This window comes from Oppia nitens, unplaced genomic scaffold (assembly GCF_028296485.1).
Source record: "Oppia nitens isolate AA-2021 unplaced genomic scaffold, nextdenovo-longstitch-racon4-pilon3 scaffold27_pilon_pilon_pilon, whole genome shotgun sequence".
In the NCBI taxonomy this organism is placed as follows: Eukaryota; Metazoa; Arthropoda; class Arachnida; order Sarcoptiformes; family Oppiidae; genus Oppia; species Oppia nitens.
Window position 1 is genome coordinate 1,648,907 of NW_026533207.1, and position 17,303 is coordinate 1,666,209.

A 17,303-nucleotide genomic window follows, 5' to 3' on the forward strand; every position below is an offset into this window, starting at 1 on the left:
ATATAATTAGAAAAATACATTATTTAATACAAAAACGAAAAAACACGATAAAAATTTAGTTATTAATAATAAATGATTGATTTTTTAAAAAAAATATATAATTATTTGGCTTTATTATAAACGTTAAATATTTTTGATTTAATGATTGAATTAATAAAATTACATTTTATAAATATTTTATAATTATTGTTTATTTAAAAATATGATATTTATATATATAACAAAAATACTGTACATTGATTTATCATTAAAATAATAATTTTAATAATATTTTTTCTATTACTACAATTGTTTTTTCAATAAGTCATAAAATAATAGTTATTTTTATTAATAGAAATATGTAAATACAATATGATATAAAATTATATCAATAATTCAATAATAAAATTTATTAGTCATAATTATTTTTCTTTATTAATAATATAATTAGTATATTAAAATAATATGATTTTTTTAGTTAAATACTAGATTACATATATTGCTATATACTGATTATATATATATATATATATTGATTATATAGATTATATAGATTATATTATTAATACTACATGTATATAATATTGTAATAAAAATAGGTTAAAAATTTGACCGAAAAAAAATATTATATATAAAAAAATACCTAAAAACAAAACATATATTAAATTGTGTATTAATAATAGTATAGTTTTAATTATTTCTAACAATATCAACAATCCATTGGACTAATTTAGACACACGAGTAAAATACATATTACTTAATTGATTTGTATTATTCAGACATTGTCTACCATTAATTGCCGAAGTAATACCAATAAGTACTGCCCGACCACTATCTCTCAGATGACCAGACATATCGTACTGAATCAATGGACCGCCAGAGTCACCCTATAATTAATGTTATTAAAAAAAATAATTTTTTAATATATAATTTAAAACAAAACAAAAAATACAAATATTATTATATATATTTGTATTTTTTTAACATAATCATAATAATAACAACATTTAATTATTTTTTTTAATAGAAATATTACTAAATGTGTTTTTTTTGTTTTGTTTTATATACCATATATAATATATATATATATGGTTGCGAAAGGTTTTCGATTTCATGGGGAGGGGGGGGTATAGAGGAGTAAAATGGCAAAAAGCTTGGAGGTATAGTGTGGGGTGAACAATTTTAATTGCATTTTTTAATATGACAATTTATATATATCAATATAATATATATATATACCAGACAAGCACCCGGACCAACTATCGGTGGATATCTTTGCCCATATATAAAACCATCTGATTGATTGTCATAATGTCTAATTTTAGTCCAACCCGTATGCAATGGTCCCATATTATCAACGCCGACATCAGTCTTACCGAAACCGGCTATCAGTGCCCATTCGTTGGCGTAACTGTTCTTAATGTTCAGGTAGTAGTCGGGCAAACAAATACCGTTAACCCGTGGATAGGTTTTCCAACTGTCCTCTTCCCATAGTTCCCAAATATTACCGACCAATTTGACTAATGCCATATCGTATTGGGTTTGGTTAGGGTGTATATACATGGGATGTATGAACCACTTGTCCACACTGTATGTATGCCTATTATCTCTGGTGTCTTGAACTATACGTACTGTTATTGTATAATCTTTACTGTAGAAACAAAAATTTAGTTATTAATTAAAAATATTATTAAATTAAACTAATAATAATTGATTGATAAATTATCTTTTTTTAGTCATTTTGTTTTTTTCCGAAATTAAATATAAAATAAATACATTATTTTTAAAGATTTTATAGATGTGCTAGATTATAGATTAATTATTATATAATGTTTAATTTAATTACTTAATACAATGGGCTGCCGTTATAATCCATTGTTTGTTTAATATAACGCCAGTACATTTAGCCACTGAATTAGACCTTAAAAACATTTTAATTTATTAATATATTTTTTCAAAAAAAATATTAAATATGGGCGATTCACATATTACGTTAGCACTTTTTTTTAAAAAAATCTAGACCCCTACTCCCCTATGTTTAGGTATTTAATTAAATTGTAGTCATTAAAAAAATAAATATGTTCGCATATTCACAAGCGTGTCCCCCAACTCCCCCCCCCTCAGCAAGAGATAAAATATTATCTAAATGCAAACGTTCTCCAAAAGTCCCTACCCCTCCTCCCCTCGTTCGCAAAAGTTCACTTTGGCCAACCCCCCTACCCTCAAGTGCGCGGACGTAATATGTTAATCATTCCTTACTAATAATAATAATAATAATAATTATTATTATTATATTATTAGTAATAATTTATTACTATTATTATTAAAAAATTAATTTTATATATTTAAATTTTTTTTTCTAAATACCAAAACCTTTTTAATTTAATATAAGCAATCCATGGCCAATCTCCCAGTACGGCTGTCTGTCCATATTGTAAATTTTCCGGTACATTACCACCACTACCACCATAACCACCATAAGCACCATTACTACTACTACTGTGCCATTTAAAACATTTGCCGATAAATGTTTGGGACTGATATTTGTATGACTGTCGGCCGATACCACACGATTTGACTGTTACTTTCGGGTAGTGTTTGACTCGTGACTGTGGCGGCGGCCGAGGCTGACCATTGACTACCACTGTTAGTACCGTTAGTACTGTTGTTGTTGTTTTAATTGTTATAATAGAAAAAAAACAAAAATAATTTTATCTTTAAAATTATTAATTATTTATATATATATTATATTTGTTTTTTTTGATACAATATTTTTTGTTTATAATACTTTATAAAGTACTTATAATACATACTTAATAAATTTAAACAAATTGGTTTAAAATACATTTTAATAAAATACATTATAAAACTATTAATAACAATAATTAGAAATTTTTATAAATTACTTAATCTTTTATTTTAGATATTAAAATCAAAATTATAATTTTTCAATTATAATAAATATAAATTAAATGTTTAAACAAACAAAAAAATTTTGTTGTCGATATATTTATATAGAAATTGATACATAATATGTATAATAATATAACATTTTTATTTAATGATTAACAAAAAAAATTCACTATTAATTTTATTTATTTAAAAAATTCCTTAAATAATGTATAATAATAATAATTGTTTGATAATATTATTTTTATCATCAACTATCAATTATTTTTATTATTATTAAAATAATAAATATAATTTATGTTTATATATATAAATATTATAGACTATATAATACAAAACTATTAAATATATTATATGCTATTAGATTTTAAAATTCAAAAATAGTTTCAAATATAATAATAATATAAAATTTATTATTTATTTATTATTTATATAATAATAGAAATACATTATTTAATACAAAACAAAATACACTATAAAAATTAAGTTATTAATATAAATGACATTACATTTTATAAATGTTTATAATGATTAATTATTGTTTATTTAAAAATATGATATTTGTATATATCAAAAATACTATACATGGATTTATCATAATAATAATATTTTTAACAATATTTTTTCTATTACTACAATAATTGTTTTTCATTATTCATAAAATAATAGTTATTTTTATTAATAGAAATATGTAAATACAATATGATATAAAATAATATGAATAATTCAATAATAAAAATTATTTTTCTAATTTATTTTTCTAATTAGTATATTAAAATAATATGATTTTTTTAGTTAAATACTAGATTACATATTGTTATAAATTTATACTGATTATATGTATAATATATTGTTTATATAGATCATATTATTAATACTACACTACATATATAAATTAAGTTCGTATCACAAAAATATTGATATCATTAACTTTTAACTTTAATAACTTTTTTATTACATAAGAAAAAACAACAAATTTAGTATCAAATTAAATATCAGACTAACTAATTTCTAAGACAATTGATAAAATTTAATAAATTATTAAGATATCTATAAAAATAGCACAAGAAGTAAGAAATGGTAAAAATATTAATTACAAAAAGTATTTTCGTGAAAACAAAACTTAAAAAATTATTAACAAAATAAGTGCATTAAATTGGTATAAACGATGTTAATAGCGAGTATTTCCTCCGCTGGCATCGATGACAGCTTGTAATCTTCTGGGAACACTTTGGATCAGTTTTTCGGTGACTTCTTGTGGTATATTTTTCCAAACATTAAATAGTGATTCTTTAAACACAGAAAAACTTTTTCTTTCGCTTTTTTGAACACGTCTGTCCAATTCATCCCATAAATGCTCAATAATATTGAGGTCCGGGCTCTGTGGTGGCCACTCAAGTGTCTCAATATGGTTGTCAGACAACCATTTCTTAGGCAATTTCGATGTGTGTTTCGGATCGTTGTCGTCTTGAAATACAAAATCGTTGTTAATTTGGAGATCTCTTGCGCTCTGAATCAAATGTGGGGTCAAAATATCATTAACGTAAACATAGCGATCCATAGTTGATGGTATTTCCACCAAATGGCCGACTCCCTGGCCTGTCATACATCCCGACACCATCACTGATTTTGAGTGCTTTACTTTTGGGCATATATTTTCGGCATTTAAACTTTCGCCTCTCTTTTTCCACACTCTTTGGCGACGTTTTGTGTTAATTATCTCAAATTTAGACTCATCTGACCACAAAACCTTCTTCCAGAATGACATCGGCATCCGGATGTACTTTCGTGCAAAGTCTAACCTTTTTCTCTGATTTGTTAGGCTTATCATTGGACGTCTTCTAGCAATACCACTGTAATAACCTATTTCACGGATCCGGTGTCTAATGGTGTTGTTATGACACAAAATATTTCGGTCGGCCAACTCTTCCCTTATCTCATCGGTGGTTAACTTCTTATTTTTTGCTACTATTCTACTTAAAATCCGATCTTGTTTTGCATTTGTACACCTTTTTCGACCACTTCTTGTGAGATTTTTAACTGTCCCGTACTTTTGGACTTTTAGTACAATCGATCGGACAGTATTATCTGTTGTTGCAAACACATCTGCTATCTTTGCGTATGACTTTCCGGTGCTGACTCTCATATCATACATTGTTGACGAATTTTATCTGAAAACTCTTGGATTTTAACCATTTTAATGATAATCACTGCATTTACTACTCATTTACGTGTATTCAAATTAATAACAATGCATTGGAATCAATTGGTCCCAACAATGTGTCTGAAATCACGCGCGTTTCAAAAACACGAAAATAATTTTTGTACGCAAATTATTGACACCTATAACTTTACCTTGATATATTTGGTTATTTAAATATTAGTTTTTACCATCTAGTATATCAATTTAATTGTGAGTTATTACTCTCTAGTTTGATACTAAATTTGTTGATTTTTCTTATGTAATAAAAAAGTTATTGAAGTTTAAAGTTAATGATATCAATATTTTTGCTATACGAAATTAGATAATGTTTGTACTGTACATGTATATAATATTGTAATATAAATAGATTAAAAATTTGACCGAAAAAAAATTATTATATATAAAAATTACTTAAAAACAAAACATATATTAAATTGTGTATTAATAATAATATAGTTTTTTAATTATTTCTAACAATATCAACAATCCATTGAACTAATTTAGACACACGAGTAAAATACATATTATTTAATCTATAAGTAGTATCCAGACATTCATTGCCATCACCTGCAGAAGTAATACCAATAAGTACTGCCCGACCACTATCTCGCAGATGACCAGACATATCGTACTGAATCAATGGACCGCCAGAGTCACCCTATAATTAATGTTTTTAAAAAAATAAATAATTTTATATATAATTATTTAAAAACAACAAAAAAATATTTATTGTATAATTATAATAATAATAAGCAATATTTAGTTAAAAGTTTTTATGCTGTGTTTATTTTTTTTGTTATAAGCTAAATAATAATAATTTTTTATAGAAAATGGGTTTTTTATTTTGTTTTATATACACTATATATATATATATATATATATATATATATATATATATATATATATATATATATATATATATATATATATATACTGTATATATATACTGTATATATACCTGACAAATACCCGGACCAACTTTCGGTGGATATCTTTGAGCATATATAGTACCATCTGATTGATTGTCATAATGTCTAATCTTAGCCCAACCCGTATACAATGGTCCCATATTATCGACGCCGAAATCAGTCATACCGAAACCGGCCATCAGTGCCCATTCGTTGGCGTAACTGGTTTTGATGTTCAGATAGTAGTCGGGCAAACAAATACCGTTAACCCGTGGATATGCTTTCCAACTGTCCTCTTCCCATAGTTCCCAAATATTACCGACCAATTTGACTAATGCCATATCATAGTTGGTTAGGTCAGGGTCTACATTGAACATGGGATGTATGAACCACTTGTCCACACCGTATGTATGCCTATTATCTCTGGTGTCTTGAACTATACGTACTGTTATAGTATAATCTTTTCTGTAAAAAAAAATTTAGTTATTAATTAGAAATATTATTAAATTAAACTAATAATAATTGATTGATAAATTGTCTTTTTTTTAGTCATATTGTTTTTTTTCCGAAATTAAATATAAAATAAACACATTATTTTGTACTAGATTAGATTAGTTATTATATAATGTTTAATTTAATTACCCAATACAATGGGCTGCCGTTATAATCCATTGTTTGTTTAATATAACGCCTGTACATGTAATCACTGAAATAGACCTTTAAATAATTTTAATTTATTAATTTAGTTTTTTTCAATAAAATATTAAATATGAGCGATTCACATATTATGTTCGCACTTTTTTTTAAAAAAAAAATCTAGACCCCTTCCTCCCCTATGTTCGCAATTGTAGTCATCTTAAAAAATAAATATCCCAACTCCCCCCCCAACAAGAAATCAAATATTATCTAAATGCGAACGTTCTCCCCCCAGTCTCTACCCCCTCCTCTCTTTCGCAAAAATTTCACTTTTGGCAACCCCCTACACTCAAGTGCGCGGACGTAATATGTTAATCATTCCTTACTAATAATATTAATAATTATATTATTATTATTAAAAAAATTAATTTTATATATTTAATTATTATTTTTCTAAATACCTAAACGAGTATTTTTCTAATTTAATATAAGCAATCCATGGCCAATCTCCCAGTACGGCTGTCTGTCCATATTGTAAATTTTCCGGTACATTACCACCACCACCACCACCATAACCACCATAAGCACCATTACTACTACTACTGTGCCATTTAAAACATTTGCCGATAAATGTTTTGGACTGATATTTGTATGACTGTCTGCCGATACCACACGATTTGACTGTTACTTTCGGGTAGTGTTTGACTCGTGACTGTGGCTGCGGCCGAGGCTGACCATTGACTACCACTGATAGTACCGTTAGTACTGTTGTTGTTGTTGTTGTAATTGTTATAATGGGAAAAAAACAAAAATTATTTTATCTTTAAAATAATTAATTATATCTATATAAATTTATAATACATACTTAATAAATTTAAACAAATAGGTTTAAAATTCATTTTTGATAAAACACATTAAAAAAAAGTTATAAAACTATTAATAATAATAATTAGAAATTTTTATAAATTAATTAATCTTTTATTTTTAGATATTGAAATCAACAAATTATGGTTTTTCAAGTTTAATTAATATAAATGTCTAAACAAATAATAATTTTTTGTTGTCGATATACAGTATTTATATACCATTGATATGATAATCATCGGTATAATTGATAGATAATATGTATAATAATATAACATTTTTATTTAATGATTAACAAAAAAAATTGACTATTGATTTTGTTTATTTAAAAAATTCCTTATATACTGTATAATAATAATAATTGTTTCATAATATTATTTTTATCATCAACTATCAAATATTATTTTTATTATTATCACAATCAATATAATTTATGTTTATATATAAATATTATAGACTATATAATTCAAAACTATTAAATATATTATATGCTATTAGATTTTGAAATCCTAAAATAGTTTCAAATAATAATAATAATAATAATATAAACTAATTACTAATTTAATATAATTGTAATATACTGTAAAATAAAACTTTTACTAATTGTGTTTTACTGTATTTTATGTATTTTAATTATTTCAACAATCCTTGAATATTGCTTCAATATAATCCTTCAATTAAAAAACAAAAACTATAGGATAATTAGCATTACTTATTAAGTTTCTTGTTTAAATTACATTATTTATAATAATAATAATATCTTAATTATATAACATCACTAAAAAATTGTTATTAATTAAAATTTTTTTAATTACTAATTAATTAATATTTAGCTAACAAGTCGAGCACCCGTCCATTTACATACTGGCCAGCACTGGTACCCATTACTAGTTCAATGTGATTCCAGGTACTATCGGGCACTAGATAGTCGTCCAATAATTTAACTAATGGTTTTACAAATAAATAAATAATTTATTTTTTAATAAACAAACAACAAAAAAACTGTAACCAAAACCTTTTAGACGATCTTTCAATAGGCGGACGTCGTCGACATGATTGAGCCAATCGTTAGCCGCATAGATAAACGCAATGTCTATAGAGTCTATGGCTTCCATACTGTAGGCCAACGGTACGGACGAGTTATACCGCCGCTCATTGTCCCGGGAGTCCCAATGATCATACCGTTCGGGACGGTTAGACCGCCATACTTGATATAGATGGGCGGCATTCCAACTGCTGCCGCCGGACGGTATGTTTGAAATGTAGACCCCTGTCCTTGTCTATTGACACACACACACACATAAACAATGATGATTAAATAATTAGCATGTTAGATTTAAGAAAAAAAATCAATTATTACATACCATATTCCATTGTGAACGTTGAAAACCTAGAAACAAATAGTATAACCGATAGCAGACTACCTGAGCCCAGTAGGTAGTGTCGCATAGTTTGGCAAATAATTTCAATGGTCTATCTGCTAATAAAATTGATGACTCGGATTTTCTATTAATTAATTATTTTATTGTATGGAATTTTTTTTTAAATTTATTATTATTATACAATATAGTTATATACAGTATATATATATACCGTATACTATATTATATGTTTATATTATTAAAAATAAATGTAAAAACCTGAGAAGCGAGTAGACATAATGTATTATTTTATATAAAGGTGATGTTGAATTGCCTAAATAGGAAACGGGAGATATGGCTATAAATGGCTTAATAGTGTTTGTATAGTGCGGTTGTGTGGCCAACAACGAAAACATCATATAGTTGCCCTGTGAATGGCCAATATAGCCAATTTGATCTAGGTTAATTATGTTAATTTTTTAATTCAAAAATAATTAATACAACTAAAAAATTAATTGTAGACAATTAGTATCAAATAAAATGTTTTATTAATATACTAAAATATAATGTAACTAAAAATTAGATTAAATAGTTAAATATTATTATTAAAATACAATGTTTTTAATATATTAATAGCTTAAAGACACATTAGTTTGCTAAGTATAATAAAATTGTATTATAAAATAAGTTAATAGTTTTAAAATAACTTTTTATTTAAGCTGTTTAAATATTTTAAAAACATTTCTGTTTTTTTAAATAGTAATACAATATATTTGAAATCTTATGTAATTATATATAATTAATACCTTTTTTTGTTTGCTTTTTGATATACTCTATCATTGCCGGCAAATCGTATTCAATCATCTCATCGATAGAAAAACGCCAAAACTTTGAGTCTTTAATAATTATAATAATAATAATAATAAATAATTTCTTTTAAAAATATTTTCCATAAACTTTCAATTTAAAAATAAAAAACTATTAGTTAATTACCATAACTTGATAAGTGTATGTGATTTAATGAATACCGATTTCCACGCATATTAGCCAACCAGACATCAAAGCCATTGGCGGCCAAAACAAATCCTAAACTATTGCCCATTTTGTTGTGGCCATTGTTTGTTGTGGGCATCCAATCTTCCACATACCCTCTTTCACCGGTCAACTGTCCCATAGATGCTAAAAGCCATGAGTCGGAACTGGATTGAAAGCCGTGTTGCAATAGTATCGGCTTCAATAGCAACCGATTTTTGACATATGGGTTAACTATACGGATGACTGTCAAGACATAACCGTCGGCTGTCTCGACATAATGTGTTTCCGATTGAAAACCACGTGATTTGACAATTTCTGACTAAAATATTATGAATATTTTTTTTTACTATTTAATAAATTTTACAACAAAAGTTAAACTAACAATAAAATATGATCACTAGTGTTAGTAATTAGTTTTGTTGCTATAAATTAAGTTAAATTGAGATATATTGTAATATATTGACATATATAATGATTTAATAGTTTAGCTATACTTACAGTATTGCGATCGATGTCCAGATTGAATGACAACCAGTGGTCAATGTATTGCCAAACGGGCATAAAATATAGCGATATTATGGCCGCAAATACAGCCAACACTATATACGCCCGACTTCTTGTAAATTTACAACTGTTTTCAACATTATTATAATTATTATTATTATTATTAAATTGAATATTTTTTACATTATTAGGTGACATTTAAATTTAATTGAATTAAAAATTAGAAAAAATACACCAACAAAAATATTTTTATACAATAAAAAAGTAGATTTTAACTAAATTTATCAATTAATTAATACGAAATCAGACATAGATATACAGGTAAACATAATATAAAGGTAACGAAATATAATTAAGATGTTTATGTAAACATATTAAAGTCAATATTAATAAAATTATTTTTTTGAATTTAATTAATTAAATTTAATACTTTAATATTTTGAGTAATTAATTTAAAAATAAATGTGGACTTTAATTAATTAAATTTTTACTAACATTTATATTATTGATATACACTATACATAATATAAATTAAATTTAAGTAAATTCCAAATAGCAGTAAAATATATTAAATTATTAAATAAAATTAACTAAAATATTGAGAATTATTATAAAATTATAATCATTAATTTAAATATTTAGCTAACAAGTCGAGCACCCGTACATTTACATACTGTCCAGCACCGGTACCCATTACAAGTTCACAATGATTCCAAGTGCTATCGGGTACTAAATAATCGTCCAATAATTTAACTAATTATAAAAAAATAAATAGTTAGGTATTTAATAATAAATTATTAATATTTTTTTTAAATGATTAGTTAAAATATTATATTTATAAGATTAGCCAAACCTTTTAGATGATCTTTCAATAGGCGGACGTCGTCGAGATGATTGAGCCAATCGTTGGCCGCATAGATGAGCGCAATATCGGTCGAGTTTATGGCTTCCATATCGTAGGCCAACGGTACGGATGAGTTATATCGGCGCTCATTGTCCCGCGAGTCCCAGTGATTGTATCGTTCGGGACGGTTAGCTAAGAACGATTGTATCAAATGGGCGGTATTCCAGCTACTGGAGCCGGAAGGTACTTGTGATATGTAGACCCCTGTCCTTGTCTATTGATCATAAAAATAAACAAGTATAAATAATTAATATGCTAAATTTTTTAAGTACATTTTAGGTATTATTATTATTATTATTATTATTATTATTATTATTATTATTATTATTATTATTATTATTATTATTATTATTATTATTATTATTATTATTATTATTATTATTATTATTATTATTATTATTATTATTATTATTATTATTATTATTATTATTATTATTATTATTATTATTATTATTATTATTATTATTATTATTATTATTATTATTATTATTATTATTATTATTATTATTATTATTATTATTATTATTATTATTATTATTATTATTATTATTATTATTATTATTATTATTATTATTATTATTATTATTATTATTATTATTATTATTATTACATACCATATTCCATTGAGAACTTTGAAAGCCAAGAATCAAATAGAATATCCGATAACAGACTACCTGAGCCCAGTAGGTAGTGTCGCATAGTTTGGCATAAAATTTCAATGGTCTCTCAATTAATAGAAATGGAAACTCAAATCTCCTATTTATTTATGTTTTTTAAATTTTGTTAATTAGTATTATATAATAGTAACCATTTATATTCTATATTTACCTGAGAAGCGGGTAGACATACTGTCCTAAATTGAGCAACAATGATGTTGCATTGCCTAAATAGGGAACGGGAGATAAGGCAATAAATGGCTTAATAGTGTTTGCATAGTGCGGTTGTGTTGCCAACAATGCGAACATCATGTAAGTGCCCTGGGAATGGCCAATATAGCCAATTTGATCTAGGTTGATTTACATACATAAATAAAATATTTAGTGGTAAATAACAATTTCTTTTTAAAAAATGTAATTACTATTTAATTTTTCATCAGTTAATGTTAAAATAGTAGTAAAAATAAATTACTTAATAAATAAATAAATAAATACACAAATTAGTTAAAATATGAGTTTGATTAAAAGTTTGTTTGTTTTTATAATTGGATATAATGTTACATAATTTTTTTTAATTACTTTATAGGAAATAAATGTTACTTTTGAAAAAAACATACTGTATTTTATAATATTTACAAAATTATTGATTATAAGTAGCATAATGTAAAATAATATTTATAATGTATTGATAGCTTAAAGACATTAGTTTCTGTTATGTTTAAATACATAATATTTAAAATATTAAGTTATGTATAATAATTATATTCATATATTAATACCTTTTTTTGTTTGTTTTTTGATGTACTCTATCATTGCCGGCAAATCGTATTCAATCATCTCATCGATAGAAAAGCGCCAAAACTTTGAGAAAACTTAAAATAAAAATATTTTATTTTCAAAAATATTCAATTTAAAAAAAACAACTATAAGTTAATTACCATCACTTGATAAGCGTATGTGATTTAATGAATATCGATTTCCACGCATATTAGCCAACCAAACATCAAAGCCATTGGCGGCCAAAACAAATCCTAAACTATTGCCCACTTTGTTTTGGCTATTGTTTGTTGTGGACATCCAATCTTCTACATACCCGCTTTCACCGGTCAACTGTCCCATAGATGCTAAAAGCCATGCATCTGAATTGCCCATAAAACCGTGTTGTAATAGTACTGGTTTTAATAGCAACCGTTTTCTGACATAAGGATTAACAATACGTATGACTGTCAAGACATAACCGTCGACTGTCTGGACATAATGTGTTTCCGATTGAAAACCACGTGATTTAATAATTTCTGACTAAAATATTATGAATTATATTTTTTTACATTTTAATAAATAATTAATTATTTCAACAACAAAAACAATAAAACAAATAAAACAAATAAATAGGACTATTAGTAATAGTAGTTATTTTTGTTGCTAGAAATTATGATATATATTTAGATATGTAATACATTAATAGTTTAGCTATACTTACGGTATTGCGATCGATGTCCAGATTGAATGTCAACCAGCGGTCAATGTATTGCCAAACGGGCAAAAAATATAGTGATATTACTAACACAAACTCTACTAACACTATATACGCCAAAATTTTTTTTAATTTACAACTTTTTTTAACATTTTTATTATTTTTATTAAATGGACTATTTTTTACAATTTTAGGTGACATTTAATTTTAATTGAATTAAAAATGAGTAGATAATAGGATAAAAACAAAATAAAATATTTTTTTCAATAATAAAAATAGACTCTAATTAGATTTTTAAAAAAAAATTAAGACATAAATAGATAAATATACAGGTAATCATAATATTTTGTACAATTATATGTAATTAAAATGTTTATGTAAACATATAAAGTCAATATTAATAAAATAATTTTTGAATATAATTAACTAAATTTAATACTGTAGTATTTTCAGTAATTAATTTAAAAATAAATGTTGACTTTAATTAATTAATTTTTTACTACAACTAACATTTATATTTTTTATACAGTATATAATCTATGAACAATATAAAGGTAATGTAATTAAATTCAAATAGCTTTATTAACATACAGTATATATTATACTGTAAATGTATAAATAATTAAATATATGTACAATATTAATATAGATTTATATATATATATATATATAACAATATAAACAATCATTAATATTAATTTTATTGATTTAAGTTACAATTTTCATATGTCATATTAAAATCTATTAAAAACATTAAATTATTAAATAAAAATAAATAAAATATTCAGAATCACTATAATTATAATAATTAATTAATATTTGTCTAACAAGTCGAGCACCCGTACATTTACATACTGTCCAGCACCGGTACCCATTACAAGTTCCAAATGATTCCAGGTGCTATCAGGTACTAAATAGTCGTCCAATAATTTAACTAATATTTTTTTTAAAAAAATAAGTAAATAGATAATCATTTAAAAAAATGATTACTTTAAACATGACATATAAATATTTATATAATGATTTATATAATAGTTAAAAAAAACTATATCCAAACCTTTTAGATGATCTTTCAATAGTCGGACGTCGTCGAGATGATTGACCCAATCGTTGGCCGCATAGATGAGCGCAATGTCGGTCGAGTTTAAGGCTTCCATATCGTAGGCCAACGGTACGGATGAATTATACCGGCGCTCATTGTCCCGCGAGTACCAGTGATTGTATCGTTCGGGACGGTTAGCTCTGGACAACTGTAGCACATGAGCGGTATTCCAGCTACTGGCGCCGGACGGTATGTTTGATATGTAGATCCCTGTCCTTGTCTATTGTTAAAACAAACAAACAATCATAGATAATTAATATGCAAAATTTTTTAAGTATCTTTTAGGTATATTAATCAAAAAATTTTTTATTATTATTATTATTATTACATACCATATTCCATTGAGAACTTTGAAAGCCAAACATCAAATAGAATATCCGATGACAGACTACCTGAGCCCAGTAGGCAGTGTCGCATAGTTTGGCATAAAATTTCAATGGTCTATCAATTAATAGAAATGAGAACTCAAATCTCCTATTTATTTATTGTATTTTTAAAAAATAAATTATAAAAATTTATTAATTAGTATTATATAATAGTAAGCACTTTTAGGTGTATATTCACCTGAGAAGCGGGTAGACATACTGTCCTAAATTGAGCAACAATGATGTTGCATTGCCTAAATAGACAACAGGAGATATGGCAATAAATGGCTTAATAGTGTTTGTATAGTGCGGTTGTGTTGCCAGCAATGCGAACATCATATAGTTTCCCTGTGAATGGCCAATATAACCAATTTGATCTAGGATGATTTACATACATAAATAAAATAATAATTTTTAAAAAATTATATTAAATTTTAGTACTATTTAATCTTTCATCAGTTAATGTTAATATAGTATTAAAAATAAATTACTTATTAATTACTATTATATTTTAATTACTAATTAATAATAAATTAGTTTACAAATGAATTTGATTGAATTAATTAAAGTTTGTTTGTTTTTATAATTGGATATAGTGGTACATTATTATTTTAATTACTGTATTGCAAAAATATATTACTTTTGAGAAAACATACTGTATTTTATCATTTTTATAAAATTATTGATTATAAATAGTATAATATAATACAATATTTATAATGTATTATATATATATATATATATATATATATATATATATATATATATATATGTATTATATGTAATGTAAGTTATGCTTAATAATTATATTCATATTAATACCTTTTTTTGTTTGTTTTTTGATATACTCTATCATTGCCGGCAAATCGTATTCAATCATCTCATCGATAGAAAAACGCCAAAACTTTGAGTCTATAATAATTATAATAATAAATAATTATTTAAAAAATATTTCTTTAAAAAATATTTTCCATAAACTTTCAATTTAAAAATAAAAAACTAAGTTAATTACCATCACTTGATAAGTGTATGTGATTTAATGAGTACCGATTTCCACGCATATTAGCCAACCAAACATCATAGCCATTGGCGGCCAAAAAAAATCCTAAACTATTGCCCACTTTGTTGTGACTATTGTTTGTCGTTGGTATCCAATCTTCCACATACCCTCTTTCACCGGTCAACTGTCCCATTGATGCTATAAGCCATATGTCTGAATTGCATATAAATCCGTGTTGTAATAGTACTGGTTTTAATAGCAACCGCTTTTTGACATAAGGATTAACAATACGTATGACTGTCAAGACATAACCGTCGGCTGTCTCGACATAATGTGTTTCCGATTGAAAACCACGTGATTTAATAATATCTGACTAAAATATTATGAATATTTTATTTTTACTTTTTAATTTAATAATTAAAATAAATACTACTAGTTTAACCCGCGCAACATGTATAGCCGTGCAATTCTTTTACTAATTTTATAATATTCATCATAAGTAATTTTAATGAGACTTAATTTGTTTATACAACTACTACATAGCCTAATGTAACAAAACTACTGAACCAATACACATTAATTCGACTAAACTTTTGAGAAATTTTAGTTTTTATATATATTTAAATAATTTTAATAAAAATTGAAAATTTTATCATTTTTGCGAAAAAAATTTACAAAAATTTAGCACAGGTAGCTTACCTCCCGGTGCCCTATGACTCATATAATATAGCAAAATTGAGTAACACAACATCTGCCTACCTGAGTCTAAAACCTACCAGTGCTCAATAATTATTTAAAATTTCTCATAGAAATAACATTGCTTTCAATAAAAATTGAAAATTTTAATACAAATTGAAAATTTTTGTATTTGAGAAAAATTTACAAAAATTTAGCACAGGTAGCTTACCTCCCGGTGCCCTATGACTCATATAATATAGCAAAATTGAGTAACACAACATCTGCCTACCTGAGTCTAAAACCTACCAGTGCTCAACAATTATTTAAAATTTCTCATAGAAATAACATTGCTTTCAATAAAAATTGAAAATTTTAATACAAATTGAAAATTTTTGTATTTGAGAAAATTTTACAAAAATATAGCACAGGTAGCTTACCTCCCGGTGCCATGAGACTCATATAATATAGCAATATGTTATTACACAACACCTGCCTACCTGTCCCTAAAACCTACCTGAGCTCAATAATCATTTAAAATTTCCCATAGAAATAACATTGCTTTAAATAAAAATTGAAAATATAACAATAGATTTTTAGATTTGAATTAAAATATGGTTGTTGGTGAAATGTGCACGCATACATACAGACAGACAAAACTATTATATTAAATTATAGATATGTATTAGTCAATTATTGAACAATAACAACAACAAAAATTAAAGT

At 25.1% G+C, this 17,303-nt stretch overlaps 4 protein-coding genes across 4 annotated transcripts; all 4 read right to left on the minus strand.

Annotated features, from left to right (window-relative positions):
• Positions 1–669: 669 nt before the first annotated feature.
• On the minus strand, positions 670–1,510 carry LOC128954427 (urokinase-type plasminogen activator-like). Its single transcript, XM_054300006.1, has 2 exons — positions 1,220–1,510; positions 670–867 (listed from the first exon to the last, which is right to left on the minus strand). Exons 1-2 carry the CDS (start codon positions 1,508–1,510, stop codon positions 670–672), a joined length of 489 nt encoding a protein of 162 aa, XP_054155981.1.
• Positions 1,511–5,553: 4,043 nt separating this feature from the next.
• On the minus strand, positions 5,554–10,470 carry LOC128954429 (lipase member M-like). The gene is made up of 11 exons (XM_054300008.1): positions 10,396–10,470; positions 9,856–10,216; positions 9,669–9,758; positions 9,142–9,319; positions 8,866–9,007; positions 8,517–8,781; positions 8,371–8,445; positions 7,099–7,402; positions 6,644–6,718; positions 6,052–6,466; positions 5,554–5,751 (listed from the first exon to the last, which is right to left on the minus strand). The coding sequence occupies exons 1-11, from the start codon at positions 10,456–10,458 to the stop codon at positions 5,554–5,556; spliced, it is 2,166 nt and encodes a 721-aa protein (XP_054155983.1). The 5' UTR covers positions 10,459–10,470.
• A 556-nt stretch (positions 10,471–11,026) lies between these two features.
• LOC128954430 (lysosomal acid lipase/cholesteryl ester hydrolase-like) lies at positions 11,027–14,168 on the minus strand. The gene is made up of 9 exons (XM_054300009.1): positions 14,153–14,168; positions 13,442–13,542; positions 13,065–13,260; positions 12,906–13,007; positions 12,741–12,833; positions 12,134–12,311; positions 11,920–12,061; positions 11,255–11,519; positions 11,027–11,154 (listed from the first exon to the last, which is right to left on the minus strand). The coding sequence occupies exons 1-9, from the start codon at positions 14,166–14,168 to the stop codon at positions 11,027–11,029; spliced, it is 1,221 nt and encodes a 406-aa protein (XP_054155984.1).
• Positions 14,169–14,247: 79 nt separating this feature from the next.
• Positions 14,248–16,479, minus strand: LOC128954431 (lysosomal acid lipase/cholesteryl ester hydrolase-like). The gene is made up of 8 exons (XM_054300010.1): positions 16,465–16,479; positions 16,088–16,275; positions 15,915–16,012; positions 15,725–15,814; positions 15,102–15,279; positions 14,870–15,011; positions 14,493–14,757; positions 14,248–14,369 (listed from the first exon to the last, which is right to left on the minus strand). The coding sequence occupies exons 1-8, from the start codon at positions 16,477–16,479 to the stop codon at positions 14,248–14,250; spliced, it is 1,098 nt and encodes a 365-aa protein (XP_054155985.1).
• Positions 16,480–17,303: the final 824 nt, after the last annotated feature.